The 19,871-nt window shown below is 37.0% G+C and overlaps 1 protein-coding gene across 1 annotated transcript in view; it reads right to left on the reverse strand.

Annotated features, from left to right (window-relative positions):
- HSPB1 (heat shock protein family B (small) member 1) overlaps window positions 1-17,554 on the reverse strand; it is a 54,549-nt gene extending 36,995 nt beyond the window's left edge. Inside the window, exon 1 of the mRNA XM_044080655.1 lies at window positions 16,871-17,554. Within this exon, the coding sequence (XP_043936590.1) occupies window positions 16,871-17,303 (433 nt within the window). The 5' untranslated portion in view covers window positions 17,304-17,554. The remainder of the gene's footprint in view (window positions 1-16,870) is intronic.
- Window positions 17,555-19,871: the final 2,317 nt, after the last annotated feature.

A 19,871-nucleotide genomic window follows, 5' to 3' on the forward strand; every position in this document is an offset into this window, starting at 1 on the left:
AAATAAATTGTTAAAATGTTGAGTAGTTTCCTGTTTGTAAAACTGTTTAAATAATCTGTCAGTGTTTTGATAAATTTCTAATTGAACATGTTTGTGAGGGAGATTCGAAAGTACAAACTCTCTGTGGAAAATCAACTAATCAGTAGGTAATGTCATTAGATATTCCTGGTTGCTATGTAATTATTTGAACAAATGATTGACAGGAAAAAGAACTTTTTCAAACAGCTTATTGTTATTTTTTAATAAGACAGTTGAGACCGTTAACCTGGAGTATAAAAGAGACTGGTGAAGTCAGTTGTGGGCAGTTAGTTGAGAGTTACAGTCAGTTACAGTGCTGTGCAGTGGAGATCCAGAAAAATGACTTACCAGAACTCTAAGCCTGCCTTTGCCTTGCTGTTATGTTTTAGATTAGGTCAGGGACAGTGTTGTCTAGTTAGATTAGGAAAGTTTAGTTATTTAAATAGAGTTTTTCTAAAGTAATGGACTTCTATCCTACAATTTAATTTTACATTTCTGGTGATTGAATTCTGGTGTTTATTGAAAATTATTTATTTACATTCTTGTAATCATTTTACTTATTATTAAATGTTTTTCATTACTTTACATTGTGGCTGGACAATCAGTGTGTTCTTTAGAGATTAGAGAGTGTTTATACCTGTTTGATACTTCCAGGTCATCTCAAATACATGGCTGCTTCTGGTCATAGCTATCATTTATTTTGATATTTCATTTTTAATAATTGATAACTCTTTGAAGGGTGTGTCGACCTGTCTGACTCTGGTGGCAGTGTTTACCATTTGTAATTGGGAGGGGATACAGCTGGAAATCTGTGTCAGGCTTCCCATAAGTGTTAGAGTGTATGAGATTTAAATTTATATTGAGTGTGAGTGATTCAGAGGTCTTAAACTAGAAAACATTGCTGTGGAAGTGTATAATAAGGGATTACATTTCAGGTGAACAGAGGTGTATGGTCCAGTCCTAGGAAATAGAGTGTGTTCCTGTTGTGCTCTTATGGGAAATTGTGGAATTTTACTCTTGTGTGCTCCATACTCTGGTGTTTTCCTTGACGCTCCCACATTGGAGTCAGTGGTGAGGATTAAGGCTCCTTAATCACTGACCTGGGTTTTAGGTGGGGGACTTCACATATTGGTGGAAGTCCTGTGGGATATTAACCAGATGTTACATTACTGGTGGCAGTCCAGTGGGATATTAACCAGACATCACAGTAACAAAAAATGATGTTTTTTATCACTGCTTGTGTTTGTTTTGTCCATTGAACCACTAATACTAAAAATCAGGGATAGCAATACTGCAAAAAAAGTTGTAATATATCTGTTTTCCCTTACAGAACTGCAGACCTCCAGTATTTAGTTTTAAAACATTACAGAATTTGGTACATTTTCTGAATATAGAAGCTTAAGTTAATCATTCAGTTATTTTATCAAGCAGCCTCTAGTATATTCTGTCTGACAGTTTCTTGCATCCAAGTCAGATAAAAATACTGAAATTTCTTTTAAGCTTCTTAACCCACTTCTCCTCCCCTTCTTCATATAGTCATAAAACATTAGCATAAGGTGAATTACTATTTGTGTTGTCTTACTGTAAATTAAACAATGAGTGGTATTCATATATAAACAGTGCATAGCAAAATGCTAATCAGCGACTATGCTAGTATTAAAAGACAATGTGTAATGCATTGCCTACATAACTAAGTTGCCCTGCGAGGTGAGCTCTAAATTATGTAATGTTGCAAATCCCTGCAATTCTTGTCTAGGAAATCCAAGCCTTTATCTAATACACCACAGAACATTAATGTGAGAAACATTAACACTAACCTGAAAATATTAATAGGTAAAGAAATCCACAGAAGTGTGAGTATTATTACAAAATGGTTTATACCATCTATACCCACAACATGAAAATTAATTATATGGATTTAATTCCCTTAAGTATTGTAAATTTTATTTATTTATTAGATGAACTCTTTAGTATTAAAATAACTAATGGAAATTGTTTTACTTTGTGCACCCTAGCATACTAAGAGTAGTAAAACATTAAGCTTTTTTAACAGCAAGTACATATTATTAATTTAATATTCAAAGTTCCACAGTACGCATGTGCAGTCCAGTCTTACAAATAAGGAGTAGAGAATATACAATTTTGGAGAGTCAAGTAAAAATACGCTGATGTGGCACACCCTTGTATAAACAAAAACAAAGAATATTTTCAAGGATATGTACAAGGGTAGTGTGAGAGTGGTGAGGTCTGTGGTAGGAGTGACAGATGCATTCAAGGTGGAGGTGGGATTACATCAAGGATCAGCTCTGAGCCTTTTCTTATTTGCAATGGTGATGGACAGGTTAACAGATGAGATCAGACAGGAGTCCCTGTGGACTATGATGTTTCCGGATGACATTGTGATTTGCAGTGAGAGTAGAGAACAGGTTGAAGAAGCCCTGGAGAGGTGGAGATATGCTCTAGAGAGGAGAGGAATGAAGGTCAGCAGGGCTAAGACAGAATATGTGTGTGTGAATGAGAGGAAGGACAGAGGAGTTGTGAGAATGCAGGGAGCAGAGTTGGTGAAGATGGATGAGTTTAAATACTTGGGATCAACAGCTCAGAGTAATGGTGAGTGTGGAAGAGAGGTGAAGAAGAGAGTGCAGGCATGGTGGAATGGGCAGAGAAGAGTGTCAGGACTAATTTGTGATTGACAGATACCAGTAAGAGTGAAAGGGGAGGTCTACACGATGGTAGTGAGACCAGCTATGTTAAATGGGTTGGAGGCAGTGGCACTGATGAAAAGACAGGAGTCAGAGCTGGAGGTGGCAGAGTTAAAGATGTTAAGATTTGCATTGGATGTGACGAGGATGGACAGGATTAGAAATGAGTATATTAGAGGGTCAGCTCAGGTTGGATGGTTTGGAGACAAAGCCAGAGAGGCAAGACTACATTGGTTTGGACACATGCTGAGGAAGGATGCTAGGTATATCGGAAGAAGGATGCTATTGATAGAGCTGCCAGATAACAGGAAAGCCTAAGAGGAGGTATATGGATGTGGTGAGAGAGGACATGCAGGTGGCTGGTATGGCAGAGCAAGATGCAGAGGGCAGGAAGAAATGGAAACAGATGATCTGCTGTGGGGACCCCTATCAGGTGCAGCCAAAAGAAAAAGAAGAAGAAGATGATTGAAACCCTAGACCAATATTAGCAAAAAAGAAAATATGAATTCACAACTGAAATGCTATCATTGTCCATGTTTTTTAAAGACAAAACATAATGTTAAACTTAAATAAAAGGATGTAGCATCACACTCTCTTTGCTTATTTACATAATTCTGACATCAAAATTTGAAACACTACTCACCAATCAAGTTCAACCCTAAATGATCAACAGAGAAGGTAGCTCAGTCCTATTATTTCAGTTGGGGTTATTAAGTATATTCTTGTATATTCCCCATCATGGGATGAAAACAAAATTTATACTATCTTTTTACTTTCAACCAACTCTAATCTGAAACATTATGGCTGTATAACTAATCCAGTTGGACCACTTATAATATTTATATTTTCTGTCTTTATTTATATATTTTGACCTTGGCCTGTCTTTTGGTCAACTCTGCAGTTATTTCCTTTGCTTCGTTAAAATGAGGTTCATAATTTTTCTTGAAGTTTCTGGGATCACCTTCTTCCTCCATTGGTATCAGCTGATTTAACAAACATTTTTTGTTTACATTTCAAACTGTCTGACTAAAATATCTTATATCCTTATATAGCACTTTCACTAGCAGCACATGAACCCCTTTTCTGTCAACCTATTTAATTAACATTTCCTGAATTTCAAGTTTAAATGATGTCAAAATTTCACATGACAAAAATACATGCTACTCTGACCTGCTCTGCACATCCAATGTAATTTATCAGTTCCAAGAACAGGCATCACATCCTTGCTGGCTTACTGAAAATGTTTTACAAATATTTCCATGCAAATATGTGTAATTTGCTAGATTTCATGTACCCCAAAATAACTGACACAAATATTCCCAAACCCTCTCATAAAACACATCTGCTTCCCTTCCTCACATTTCCCTCCTTTGCCACACCGTATCTACCTTTAAACCCATTAGAGTTCTATCTGCCCTACAATTTTCTCAGTTGTGGATTAGTTTATTTTGTTGTAACAAACAAATGAGACACAAATATTCAAGCTTAACAAATTCTGCACAGTTCAGATTATTACCTGGTCCCAAGTAAGAACTCTCCATCTGCTTTAACTGCTCCCAACAAATTACTCTCGTTCCTTGGCTCCCCTATCTGTCTAGTACCGTTTCTCTTCTTATTCTATTTATCCTCTAGGTAACCCCATGAGCTCCCACTTCTTAAGGAATTTATTTCTAATCCACTTCTTAACCAATTTTATTATTTGTTTTACAGGTGATGTCAGTTTGTTTTCCCTCAAATGATTTCTAGAAAGTGCTTCTCTGTATTTCTCTTATATTATTGCCCAAAAAAGGTCTAAATATCGTCCACCTTGTCTCAAATAACTCGATAATATGACGTTATACGATCTTCACTTGGGCTGATCTACATTATACTCAGTAAGATTAGAACTCCTGGGTCCCCCATTGATTAATGCAGTATCACTTTGTAGCCTTTCTGCAACTTAGATGAAGTAAAATATCAAACTTCCTATAGTTTTTATGAAAAAAAGCTGGGGAATCTACATGAAAAGCTAGAAATGCATAAAATATAAGTGGTACAAAAATCCAGGGGATGGCCTTGTGTGCTAAATCCAACAAAAGCGGCTTACATTTCCTAAACTCTTTTCCCAGTCTATTAATTATTTCCTCTTTTCTCTCAGCAACTGATTTCTGCAGTAGCTCCCCCAACCAAACACTCATACATTTAAAGAAAACTGCCTCCTACAAAAGAGAATAAACTTCTTTTACTCCCTCAGATAGCAACTATATGCATGACAATTGTCTAAACTTTTGACTGATTAATTTTATAGAATGAAAATCATCCAAAGTGGTGAAGGACTTCAAAGAGGACTTTCAGATCCTCTTCCATGTGTGTCAGAAACATTAATATATCATCCATGAAAAGGGAAACTGTTACTTCCTCTGTCCCAACCAAATAAGCTTTTATATCTAACTACCATACAGTAACCGCTAGTTGCTCCAAATACAGTATAACAATGAGGAACACTGGGTATCACTTACATAATGGCTGCAACAATCCTGTGTTTGTTTTAACTTTACCATTGTTCTTAGGAAACCTGCAAACTCTTCTGGAAAGCCAAAGTACTTTAGCACCCAAACAAACAAAAGGAAATCTTCAGCAGGTAAAGATGTACCTAGCCAGAAAAAGCTCCAACAAAACTCCAAGCAAGACTGTCTCAAATCACCACAGGAAAAGCTTTTATTAACATCCTTTTGCAACAATGTGTCTTTAGGTTAAAAAAACAGTAAACAGCCATCATCTGGTTTATATAACCATCAAAACCACATAGCCTCAAACACAGTTACTTATTGGTCAGCTTAATTTCATCTACTTCAACTTCAAAATAGGTTGAATACTACTAAGGCCATTCAAGCTCGGGCTTAAATCTGCTTGTAGTTTATTAATCCATGTAGCCACCTGGCAGTGTAAACCTTGGCTCTAGGTGATTGTCACTGTGAAGAGACACCCTGACCCCATGTGCAAAAATGGGAAAAGGGGGCTGTGGATGAATGGATGGATTGATATACTCTGCATTCTCTGACTGAACAGCTATGTCCCCACCTCTCTTACACTCATACAATTGCTATGTAACTAAAATTCAAAACAATGAGCTCCAGATGTATTTTTTTTCATGTATTTTTTTAATTTCAACACTTTTTGTTTCAGGCGTATGATCACAGCTTCTTTCCTCTAGCTTTATGGTAGGCTTGCAGATATAAAATGTCCAACATTGTCTGCATTTGGATAAATATACTATGACTTTAGTGTCACGGGTGGCATAGGTAGCAAAATGAAATTTATTTTGTATAACTGCATGTGTAAATAAATTATCCCTTGAAATAAACTTGAAAAAAGTGCATCTATGATGAAAATGTGCCCCCTTTTGTGTGTGTGTATGTGTGTGTGTGTGTGTGTGTGTGTGTGTGTGTGTGTGTGTGTGTGTGTGTGTGTGTGTGTGTGTGTGTGTGTGTATGTATGCGTGTGTGTAAGTAAAATATGAACACCTCCATGTTGTTCTTTGAATCATAATAACTACTTTAAGTTACGTGCATATCTGTATCGAAGAATGTTTTTTTCCATGTTATTATTTACAAAATCTGTTCTTTTTTAATTTCTCCAAGTCTTTTGGGTTTCTAATACCATGACGGGAATGGACCCCATTCCTAAGTCAAAGTACGATTAAAATTCATGAAATTAGTATTGTTTCACTCTTTGATGTTAGCCAAAAGTGCTCTTTGCAGCACCCACAATGTGCCCAGTAATGACTCCTTCTGCAGTTCGTATGGTGTTACATGAATTGGTAACATATTTAAATACGATTTTAAATTCTTTTTTTATAAGACCAGTTGCTCCTACTATTATTGGAACTGTCTGGGTATCTTTCTTCCACATGGCTCTCATTTATGCCTGCAGATCGAGGTTTTTTATGACCTTGTGTCTCTCTGTACGCAAGACACTGTAGTCACTAGGTGTGGCGATTTCAATGATCAATGTTACTTTTGTCTTCTTTTCTTGGACCACTATATCTGGTTTTCTAGCATTTATCTTTTGGACTGTTGGTATTGGGTGATCCCATGTGGTGTAAACTTCATCATTTTCTATGATTCTCTGTGGCTCATGTTTCCAGTGTTTTTCAGCTACTTCGATACCATAATGTTTGCACAATCTCCAGTGTAACAATCTTGCCACATTATTATACCTTTCAGTATACAGTCCCTCTGCCATTAGAGAGTCACAACCAGCAATAAGGTGTGTGACTGTTTCCAATTCGGTTCCACAAAACCTACATATGTCTGTTTCTCCCACATGTTCAATGGACTTAGTAAACCAGCGTGTACGTAGCCCACTATCTTGGGCTGCCAATATTAACCTTTCATTTCTTGATGTAAATTCACCTCTCCTTAACCATTCCTGCATTCGTTCTTGATCAACATGAGGGTCTTCCAGAAGTTTTCTATACTTGCAACTATATTTATGTTTTTCCACATTTCTTATTTTTTTTTCTATTTCTTTAAGGATGTGCCAATGCTTCTTAAGTATTCTTTGAAGTGATTTTGTATCATTATAAGTTAATAAAATGCATAAGGACTCATTTACGCTTGCTAGTCTTACATTACCAGTACTTTGTACCAGATGTTCAGAAACCCTTCATTTCTTAATGTAATAAACACCTCTATTTGTTCTTTTATTAATTTATCAGAATAGCCTCTGTGAGAAAAATATCTTATCAGACCCATCATCTGCTTCTACATATTTGTTTATCTATGTTTACCCAAGCCCCCTGTAATATCTGTAAAATATACAAAAACAATATTACTAAACATGTGTGGGGTGTGCATACTTGTTCTGCATTTCTCTGTAACTCATTGGAATAAATGGTAGTATGTGATTCTTTATGTTGACATATCTTATTAATGTCCAAAAAGTTAATACTAACTGCCAAGATGGTTTTCTTAAATTTTAGGAAGCAAACAGTTCTTTCTAGATACAATATGAACTTATTTAAATCCTGTTTTGTACCATCTACCATGACATAGTAAAAAAAAATAATGTCCACAAATCTTCTATAAAGCAAAACATTCATTAAAATGGGTTGGTATGTTCTAAAATATAGTCCATCTCCCATAAAGCCAGTTCCAAGTTGGCATTTGTATAAGCAACAGGTATACCCATCACCAATCCCTTCTTTTGCAAGTATAAACATTCAGTGAATAAGAAAAAGGCACTTTTATTGCAGACTTTAGATACTGATTCTCTCTTCAGCGTGATGCTAAATGAATATGGACTGAAAGTGGTAAACTTTTTTTTTATGTTGACAGACAACGTCTACAATTTTTATAAATACAGTATGTGAATTACTAATACTAGTTTTACAGAATAACTTATTAAGTTTTAATGAATAATTATACTTGCAAAAGAAGGGGGTGTTAATAGGTACCTTATTGCTAATACATATTCTAACTTATTATTGGCTTTATGGAAGATGGACTATATTTTAGGTTACTGATTACTTAAAGAATAGTGAAGGTTTAAACACAGCATCTAAACACAGCATCAACCTTCTCTTTTGATGGGTCCCACAGCTTCTAGAAGACAGACTTTATCTTGCAGCTCTTCAGAGTCACATTATGGTTAAAAAGAAGTTGTTGTAATGACCCTTTCCGTGACTTGGCATCTATTAGTATGTACCGCCTTTAGTTTCGGTGAGGTCTCAGACTCTGGATCACTATTTTCTACTAATTTTGAGAAAACTAAATTTTTGCTAACACTTTGTTTTTTGGTTGCTTTGCAATGATTATATATTACACAACTGTGAGAAAACATGGCTGTCATGAGGAAAAAATGTCTACTCACTGATGGCCCACAGTCCATGATAAAAGACCATTATAACATTGTTTGTTAAGCTTAGTTGATGGCAAAGGAAAGCTTGCAGCTAGAAGAACATAATAACATCAGCAACAAATGATCTTGATGCCGAAGAAGTGAGTAAGATGACAGAGCATTTGAAAATTCTCACATGTATATAAAAGCCACCCAATGGTGAGTTGTCTGTGTGCTGTTTAGTTTATGAAACTTATTAAGTGATCTTTCTTGGACCTTGTTGGGCAGTGGACTAAAGCCTGACTAAACAAGGAAACACCATCCCTTGACCTGTGTACAACAAGTGACAAAGACTAGAACTTTATCGACTGAAAATGACATCAGCTACCTTTCAGTGAGCTAATGGAAAGACTCTGTTGGGGTCCTGCCATATGACCATAGAGTTCTACCAGTGAGGCAGATTGTCTGTACTATGGATGAGATTGTAGAAAGCATAAATAAAGAGACAAGTAGTGCATTTCTAATTTTCTGATACTGTTAAAACTATTACCCACGGCATAGTTTCACAGATGCCAGAATGCAAAATATGCTTCTGAGGTATTATGGGTAAGGTGAAAGATAAGCAGTGGGAATTCAGAAGTCATCTTCTGGATCTTAAGTCCAGCTCAGTGTGATGGAAACCACTCATCTGGAACAAGTGCATCAAATAAAAGCAGCATAATAGAATACAACTAGCATAGCAAGGGCAAGCCACCCAAACTCTAAGGCTATAGTACTGAACCAGGACCAGTACTGTGTTCTGAGAGGAAGGGATAGGAGAGTGGTGACTACAGTATATGTATAGTGTTGACTTTTAGGATTACATGGGTCCTTCTTACTTAAATTTAATTTTCTAAATGAAGGAGAACTCACCTATACAATGTCAGTGGTATGCAGAGAGACATGTCCATGCTCTCAAATGGGGAGTGTGCATCCAAATAATGACAGACGTGTGCATAGAAAGAAATCTGTTCATGAAAACATGGACAACTACATTAAGGTTGTTAGTAAAGCATATGTGAAAGTTTATTATTGATGCACAATTTCATTGAAGCTTAAATTAATATATAGGTTTACTTAGAAATAGGCATATGTCAGTAACTAGGGAAAATACGGCCACTACTTGCAGGACATATTTATTGTAGAATGCTAGAAAGTATTTATTAATTATAAACAATGTTCCTGCAGCTTTAATAATGCATAACTTCGTAAATATTGCAAAAACTTAAGTTAAAAAATATGTCTCTAAGGCAGCCTACATTTAGATACTTAATGGCTGAGTTAGTGTGAAATACACAAACACAACTTCATCATGACCTTATTTTTGCAGCAGCTGTACAGTTAGATTACTTACTCCATGAGGTATGAGGTCACATTTCACCCCTTAAGAATTTGCAAAGTCCTTCCATCTATGGACATTTTATTCAACACATCAGAGCAGTGCACTCTTAAAACTCAGCCAAGAGGCTTTGCTGTACAGCTCTCTCTCTCTCTCTCTCGGCTACAAATCAGAAACATACTTGACTCTTTCCATGTAAGGTACCGTATTAATTCCCACAAACATAATGAGCCTCACTTGGGTGTGCAGAACAGCTCTGTAATCTAAAAACTAAATGAATGTCACTTGACATAAGCTGCAACGGGTGGATGAATGAAATCATGACAAATTCTTAATACTTTACTGAGCCTCCATAAAAATACAAAACTATTGTTTAAACTTAATTTCAGCCTGTATTTTTTTCCTTTACTGATAAAATCTTAACTGTCGTTTTAAAAGTTGGACTAACTGTGTATGTAGTTAACAGTTTTGCATGTTAGTATAGATTAGCCCTGATGTGCGGCAGCGAGCTGTAATTAGCAGATATCAAAGCAGGGAAACAGAATGCCCAACAGATTCTTCCATTGTGGCACAGGATGTTATTTTTAAGTTATCTGGAAGCCTGCCTTATATGTACTGGAGCAGCAAACTAGTGCATAGGGAGAGTCCCAATCTGTACAAGTATTTTCTTCTTGATAAGTCAGAGCTGCTGCCATTGTCAGAATCTTTGATATGTTGCAATACTGCACATGAAGATTTGTATGTATCCATTCTGTACTGATGCTGAGACAAGTATGAACTAAACTCTCAGGAAAATGATTTTAAGAGCAACACCATAGTGAACAAAGGTACAGAAATAATTCCACCGCTAACACTAGTGTTCCACAGTCTGCATTTTTTTTCATTGTTATTCAATGGCTTGTTGTAAGACTGTGTAAGCCATCCTTTAGGCAAGAGTTCAAGCCAGCTTAGTATCACATTTCTTGAGTTTCATAGTGTGTCCTGATTTGAGTAGGTGTCTGGTGAAGAGGCAGGAAAACTTGCAAGTATTTTAGGACTTTAGTAGGAAAAAAAAGCTTTTCAAACGTTACCCCAAATATGCAAAAATGTGTTTTTTGCAGTTTAAACAATACCATATAAAACAAGAGAAAAAGGTAAGCCATAACAGTCTTCATTTTATTAACTAAGTTAAATTAAATCTGTAACATTTGTTGAAGGCTTGGGGTGTCTTGCATTATACCACATTTTAATAAGAAATTACCCCTGTTGACCATCTGAAAGGGAGGCAGGCCTTCTTGCTGAAATGAGATCTAAGTTGCAAACAAAAAAGCACGTAATTATCCCTAAGTCGAAAATGAATCAAGGCAACTCTATGGAAAGACCTCATAGGTTTTCCATGGCATATTACAGAAGTAGATTGCCTGGTCTTTCTTCCACACAGATATTGCTGCTGCCCTGTTGTTCCTCAACCAACTTTCAAACTTAGGCCTGTTAGTTGGTAATCCTGCATCTTAAAGTCTGTGCTACCAGGCTGGATATTGGCAAACAAAAGGTAACAATGCAAAAAGTGAAATTGCCACAAATATTTTAATTAATTAATTAATTAATTAATTAATTTTATTTTATTTGCTTTTGTTAACTTGGAAAATCTGTCTAGGACAGGGTGCCCATTTTTAGAGAAAGTCCAGGCAGGAAAGCTCCAAAGCATACAAAACAGATAATAAGACATAGAAGGCAAACACAATACAAAAGTCAATCCCTTTCCTTCATATGACTGCATTGTGCAGTGTATTCCTTTCTATAAGCAGCAGCTGTATAAAAAGACAATGAAGAAAATTGTAGTTTGATGGCCTACGTATACTATGGATAGATGGCTATACCCTGAAATGGAACTGTATTTGTGGTCACACAACACATCTAGGGAGATGTCTTAGGGCAGAGGCCTGCACTGTGATGCTTACACTTAATCGTGACAGTATTTACTGTACTAATAATTGTTAATGGTGCACTGCTTACCCATACAGAATTATGGAAGTTACCAAACAATGGCATGCTACTGATGTCTAGGACTTTGAGTCACAAGTGACTTTAAGTGTAACCCTCCTGACTCTGTTAATATTGTCTTGTAGTATTACGTACAGTAACTTGTCACACCTGGCTGGTGTTTTGTGTTTGAAAAAGACATATCCTTCTCAATTCCCCTCTTGGAGTGACTTGAAACTAGTATTTAGATCAAAAATGGTCTTCAATTTCCACTGACGAATTGTTTCAGCAATACTCATATTTATGGGGACATGATGAGGTGAAGCATCTATGTGTATGGATTAAAAAGGATTCTGTTGTGACAGCTAAGGATATGTGGGAAGAGAATAAACAAAAGATAATACAAAAAAGAGAGAAACTGGAAGCTCTTATTTATGGATATGGGTAGTGAGATACAAGCAGTGAAAATATTTTAGTTTTACATTCAGATCAGGCATATTAAAAAAAACAGCGGAGAAGTTGTGGATAATAATTAATAAAGAGTTGAAGGAATTTATCTGGAAAGGAAATCGAGCAAACGTTAAATGGTATAAGTTGGTCCTCCCAGTAGCACAAGGTGGTTTAGGATTACTTGATTTGAAGGGATATTTACCTGTAAAGTTAAGGCTTATATATATATAACAAAAGCAGAAAGTTATAAATCAAAGTGGAAGAAGGGTTTGATGATGAAGGTGGGGGTTTGTTCAAGAAATAAGGAGAAGGTGGGATTTTGGATGCAGATTCTTAACGAGAATAATAACAAGTTTACAGAAAGTTGAGACGGAGTTGCCATGAAAGCTCAGCTTTTTCTAAAAGTAAAGGCCAAGACCCTCCTCACTCTGACATTCTCAATGTTTCCAAGACAAAAAAATTAAATTCATGCCCTTGATTATCTCAATGCCCGATTCTGGCCAGGGTTGAACAGAGATGAATCTATCAAATGTTTACTTAAACTTAAGGCTTTAAATCATTAATTCAACTGTTTTAGCTAGTGATATTATTCTAAGAACTGAACATATTAATCTAATGAAATATGTTCCTGGGTTTTATCTTGTTGAGTGGTGTGTATTATTTAAATGTGCCATTAGTAGTGTTGGAGAGGGAGTGTCATCATTGTTTTTTTTAAGATCTGATTGAATGCATGGGATTTAAATACATTTTTTATGTAGGATCATTTTATTTGATGAAGTTCCATGTAACAAATTGTCGGAACGAAAGTGCTTATGTTTTGTATGTTTTGAATTTTGTGGAGTCTGTAATCTAAGAAGTACATCTGCATTAAATAACTGTTGGTTTTTAGTGAAGACACCTTAGCTGCTTTTTCTTTTGGGAGCGAGTTTTGGATACCTGTTTTTTTGTTTGGCAGTGGTAACTACCCTATAGTCTGGGCAAAAGGGGGCATAGCTAGTAAACCTGTGCCAGCCTTTCCCAGGTGTGTGTGTGTGTGTGTGTGTGTGTCTGTGTGCAAATCAAATCTCAAAGTGTGTGTGTGTCAGCTACTTGGGCAGGGACATGAAGCACTGGTTAGACAGAGTGTTGGAGGACTTGGCTTGGACCCATGGCTAAGGACTTAACTTTATAGCTGTGCCAGTGGGGAGTCTTACTGGGGATCTGGAGAAAGAGAGAGGAACCATCCCTGGACTTACTGTAGTCACTGTGTGCTGTTAAGGGAAACTGCTCTTGATGCAGAGAGCTACATCTGGAAATATTGTGTGTGCACCTGTTATCCTCCCAGTGAACATCCCCCCACAGGTGCCAGTGGTGAGGATTGAAGCTCCTTGATTACTGGTCGAGTAGTGGGTCATCACAAGATGAATAAATGGCTGATTGTATCAGGTATATAACAGCCAAAAGAATACAATCCTATAGATGACTGTTTATATCAGGCATATAACAGCCAAAAGAATACAATCCTATCAACAGTCAGATACATCTTGAGTAGTAGACACTGGCATGAAGTGTATTCATAGATTGTTCTTAATTTATTATGCTTACTATTTTAAAGAAACTATGACTAAATTAACAATAAAGTACTTGAAAATGTAAAACTAAATCATACTATAGGCCATTAAGTGGTAGAACACGCATGTCAGTTGGTTCATACAGCATAATGAACTTCCAACAGAAATGAGAAGCTGGACAATATTAAAACTTATATAGAGACATATACACCAGTGAGGAAGACAATCTAGGAGATGAAAAAAGTAAAACTATGAACATTCTACATCACAGCAAAACATGTATGAAAAATTTTCATTTTATCTAACTCCAAATCTTAGTGGTAAACTAGATACATCAGCCTGTCATCAAGTATGCATGTGGACAATGTTATGGTCTTTGATGATGGACAAGAAAATCCATACAGACCTCTCAGACACCAAATACATCACTATCTAACAATGAACTGCTAAGGAATAACACTTGGGGGGAAATCTAAGGAAAACATTTACAGGAAAGCAAATCACATGAAAAGCAATGTCTTTTTCTTTCCCTTTTTTTTTTGTTCCCCATCAGCCTGAAAATGTAGCCATCCTAGCGTCCAGTCTGAGCCATTTGTTCCCCTGTCCTACTCAGTATAGTAAGTACCCAGATACTGGGATGGGGATCTCCAATTCTCCTCTTTCTATTATTGGCAACCACATCTCATTGCTCCGGCAGTGGGAATTGAGACTCAGTTGCCAGCTATCCTTTACATACAGCCATTAAGGATTTTTTTCTTGTATATTCTTTGTAAATTGTGTCCCATTTGTCAACACTTAATTATCCTGTTTCATTTCTTAAAAATGTTGCTAGGTAAGTAGAGTGAGCTGCCATGGACCTAGAATACAGAATATTTCACCATTACTCTATCTCATTAAATTGCATATTTGTGCATTTTGTGTTCATTTGACTGCTTAATGCACTGATTCATTCCACTTGGTGGATCTGACAAACTGCAAACTTTCTCAGTTCATACTTCAAATAACAACGATCCAGATACTGAACTATCCTGTCAGTGCTACATGTCACAGCAAACCAGTGACCACTCCCAAGTGCCCCTAAAGCAAATGCTTAAGTCCTTGTCTATATTATGATGTATAAAAGACACGAGCAAGACAAGGATGAGGAATCAGTCTTTCTTTTTCTACAAAATTGTCAAGTAAGTGACTAAGTCAGCTTACAAACCACGGACATATACACACGTGCATATACACAAATCACCTAATATATTACTACGATGACAATGAAGGCAAACCACATTACTGAAAAACCGGGTGAGCAGTAAAACCAACTTCTGGTTTTAGGTCATTGTGTAGGAAAGAGTGTTGTACTCAAATAACTTGCTAAAATGTATATAAAAGATAGAAATGTTGATTATTAATTACCTTACATACAGTGTTTTTGTGATTTCTTTGGATAATTTAACTCACATTATGAATGGGAAAGCATTTTAATATACACATCTGAGAAAATAAAAGATAATCTTAAGTTCAAATTTTGTGTTTTTGTAAATGCATCCTATGCTGGAGTTTCTGTAGAAATCTCCATTTTAGTTACTACCCAGCTTTCATTTATACATTTGCTAGGAACAGTTACTTAACCACAACAATTGCTACCAGCATGATACTGAAAACTCAAATACTGGTTGGATGCAACAGGTCTACACAGATCTGTGTTGCAAACGGATACGTCAAAACATTTATTTTTCCTTTAAACTTACAATTAAATATCATGACTTCCAGGACAGAGTGAAGGAAAGATTCCAGTCCTTTTAAACATCTGCCAACAAAATGTGAAAATAATATGATATCAAGTACTTTGAAATGTTAAAAAAGAATAAAATTTTAACAGCTGTTCAGTTTATGAACTAGCAAAAGATGCCAAATATATATTTTTAAGTATGCTTCACTGTGGGAAAATGATAAACCATTGTTCATAAAACAATAGCCACCTGTCTTGAGCCAAATGCAGGGGCTGGTAAAGGGGTTCTGTTTAAATGTAATGTACCTGTTACTGCAGCATCACACTTTTTTCCTGGGGAAAACCAATGCCTTTACAATTTCTAGGGATTTGTTTTCATTTTATCCTCATCAGCTTCTATATTAAATACACAATGGTTATGTGTAAACATTAATCTGATATATATTTCAATGAATGCATAGTAATTAACTGACATCACTGTGATTGCAAAGAAACATTTTGGCAAAATATAGTTGGCAGTGCACAGTACAATCACTCATCCATCCAGATGACTGGTTAAGCACTTTCTATGTTCTAAACAGCATATTGCATGAAAAAAGAACACGACCAAAATATTGTTATAATTGCTTCATAGTGTTTTCATGCAAAAGCAACTAAAACAGGATATATTCCCTTATAATGTCCCTCTTACAGCTTTGAACTTCTCTAGTTGGCCATGTACCTCACAAAAATACCAACAACCTGTGTCCACCCAGAATGTTGGCCAATGTTTTCTATCCTTATCCTGTCAAAACTTCCACTTGAGATGAAATTACTTATACCCTTCTGCTACACTGGCTGTGTGTGTGTGTGTGTGTGTGTGTGTGTGTGTGTGTGTGTGTGTGTGTGTGTGTGTGTTTGGGGTGGAGGATAGGGAGAAACAAGTGTTTGTGTGTAAGTGTGTGTTTGTGTTTTCAACTCTCTTCCAGCTGCAGTGTTTGATCTCCAGTAAATGAACTCTGAACATGTCAGCAAAGGAAACCAAAACGTTCACAATACAATAAAATTAATATTTATATTTGGCCAAAAAGTGAGCTACTGTTTACAAAATGCATTAGCATTCTTTGAACTGAGTTCACTAAAACAGCTCATTAAGCATTATTATATAAGATCTCAAATTAGTTGTCATCTGCAAATAGTTGTTACGTATTCACAACAAATACTGCAGTAATCTTATGTATTGCAGAGGTACATACATAAAATGAGCTAGTCAGATTTATACTTTACTAACCGGTAATTTCCACGACTCCATCCTTAGTTTTGACCACTAACTCTTCTGGGGCAAAGTGACTGACATCCAGGCTGACCTTCCAGCGATCGGCTGTTTGTGTGATCTCCGAGATGCCACTACTCAGCTGGCGGCTCAGGGCTCGACTGTACGACGTAGGGTCAATAGGGGCTGCGGCGGCAGGTGGAGGGGTAAGAGCAGCCCCAGCGGCTACTGGCAGCGGGCTTCGGGGTTCCACCAAGGGATCAGGTACACCAAGAGAGGAACGCAGGTATCCCGGCCAGGTAGTGCTGGGCCAGCGGTACCACCAGTCCTCTGGCAAAGCTGGCATCCCGAACGATTGGTCGAACAGGCGGCTGCCCTGGCGATACCAATCTCGAAAAGGGTCCCAGCTGGGGGTGCGTAACAGTGTGAATGGAATTCGGCGCTCAGTCATGGTGGATGTAGCTCCAAACTTTTTGCAGAAGTTCTGAGTATGAGCCTTGTTTCGTTTAGCCAAGAGTGAGTATGCAGTGTTCTTGGGGGAAGGTTGTTGGCACTTTATATGCAGATGCTTGCGTTATTTCTGGCAAGGTATTTGAATGTACTTCTATTCATGGAAGCTGCGCAAGGAATCTGGAATGCTGCCGACCATGAGTCAGTGATTAAAGCCTCTCAAGGTCTCGAACTGCTGTCTGGGACCCATCAACGGGTACAGCTGTCACTCTGACTGCACTGTTCAGCTGAGGGGCTATTGTACGAAAACACTCACATTTGCAGTGTGTCATAGGCTTTAAGCTTGACGCTCATGCTATAGGGTTATCTTTTCAAACCCCCCAAATGGGATTATTATATTTGGCAGGACAGACTGTAACCACAACCAGTGCAAAGTCATGGGCTTTACTTTTTTGTAATAAAAAATAAAAGCTCGTTCTTGTACAAATTGAGTTGTTTCTGTCATTTCATGAAATTAAGCTATTCTCATACCCAAAGTAACCGTTTTATGCAATTGTAAGAGGAACATACCTTTGATCTAAAATCTCAAGTTATTTGCAGATATGTGCAAATTGTCTCTGTTTGGACCTACAGGACGCGATTAGAGGAGCAGGTCATGAAGTCAGCATGCTGCAGTTTTTTTCTATTTGAAACCACTAAAAAAATAATTTCAGTACGTTTTGTCCCTTTGTTTTGCTAGTGAGGCATGGCTTGCATTCTCAGTTGGTTATAATGATTTGCGTTTTATGGTTATTTTAAAACAAACCGGTTGCCCTTTTAGACTCCACACTTTCTATATTTTCTAAATGAATTATTTAGCTGTCATTAATATGCGTTCTCTGAATCCATGCTTGTTTAAGAAATAATAACCACTAATACATATCACTAGGAGAGAGAAATAATCCAAGCCAGCAAGGGACAGTTTCTCTTGTAGATGGTAGGTAATACGACCCTGTGACCTGTCTTTTTCTCTGTGTTCCTGTTTTCTGGAATGTTCCAGAAGTATTGATCAGCACTGTTGTTTTGTGTAGAAATTCTCACCCCTACATCGTATATCCTACTGTTTACTTTTAAGTATTACACTATGCGCTAACAGCAGTAAATGTAACAAGTTAAATAAAACAGACTTAGTAAATGCTTATTTCTGGGATACTGATGGAATGGATTCTCTTTTACATTTTACTGACTGACTAATAACCGGGAGTGCAGCCTGAAATATCTGCTTAGTAACTGAAACTCATACTATTGCCTCCTCCCACACACCTAACATAAAAAGATCATGACCGTAGTTTTTTCAGAAACGTTGACCCCTATACTTAAAAAACGATTTTGCCCCTATACCCCTCTCAAAAAAAGGCTTATAGGGGAATATACATGTTTTTTAGTCTTTTTCTGATTAGACTTGATTGATGTGCGTGTTCTGAATTCTGTGAGCCTAGTTGATTCTAAGGTGTGCTTATCACACATGTAATAAAATTAGCACACTAAGTATGCCTGGCTATAACCTGGTAATAATAACCAGTCAGATACAGTTGATAACCCATGGAGGCTGCAGTCTTAGTGCTGGGTTAGAAAACTGTGAGTTTATTCACTATCTTTGTGTGTGTGTGTGTGCGTGTGCGTGTGTGTGTGTGTGTGTGTGTGTGTGTGTGTGTGTGTGTGTGTGTGTGTGTGAGATTTGTTGAGAGATGCACATAGCTCTGTTATGCCCCTCTATACAAAGTGGCAGTACATGTGAGTCATGTCAAGCCATGCTCATGTTATGCATTCTCAGTGCTGGTAATAAATGACTTCTGGCTAAACCTTTGGTCTCCATGTGAGTTTTTGTTATCCTTTGTTGACCAGGTTAGTCCCACTAAGCTAATAATCTCTTTTCAGGAGATACCCAAGGTAGTATTTATACTACCGGGGAAGTTTGGCCAGGGCAATGGGAAACTTCCCCCTGCTCTTTTCGATAAATACTGTGGAATCTTTTACATTCACCTGAACTGTCATGAACTCAAGCAGATAGGGCCTAGTTTAATGCCTCATCTGAAGAACGGATCAAAATATATAACAAAAGAAAAAATGACAAGAAGATTTCTGATGACTCATTTAGAACAAAAAAGTTTAAACTAATAGCGGCGTATGGTCTGCATATTTACAAAGAAGTAAGCATTTTTGGGTGAACATTTCTTCAGAGAATCAAGTGGTGACATTTATGCAGTGTTATGTATAAATATGTCCAAATACTGATTACTTCATATCCTAGTTCAGCAAGGTCAGATTAAGAAACCTAAGATAAATCCTACAACCATATTAAAATGCTAAAGGGGCATTTTAGCCTAAATTGCTGGCAACTGCAAAAATAACTTTCAAATATGCTGTGATGCCCCACCACCGGACCAGTAATCAAGGAGCCTTAATCTTCACCACTAGTACCAGTGGGGGATGTACATTGGGAGGATGACAAGTTACACACAGTATTTCCAGATGCAGCCCTCTGCATCAAGTGCAATTTCCCTTAAGAGCACACAGAGACCACAGTCAG

The sequence above is a fragment of the Protopterus annectens genome, chromosome 8.part0 (assembly GCF_019279795.1).
Source record: "Protopterus annectens isolate FY-2018-M chromosome 8.part0, PAN1.0, whole genome shotgun sequence".
NCBI lineage: Eukaryota > Metazoa > Chordata > Ceratodontiformes > Protopteridae > Protopterus > Protopterus annectens.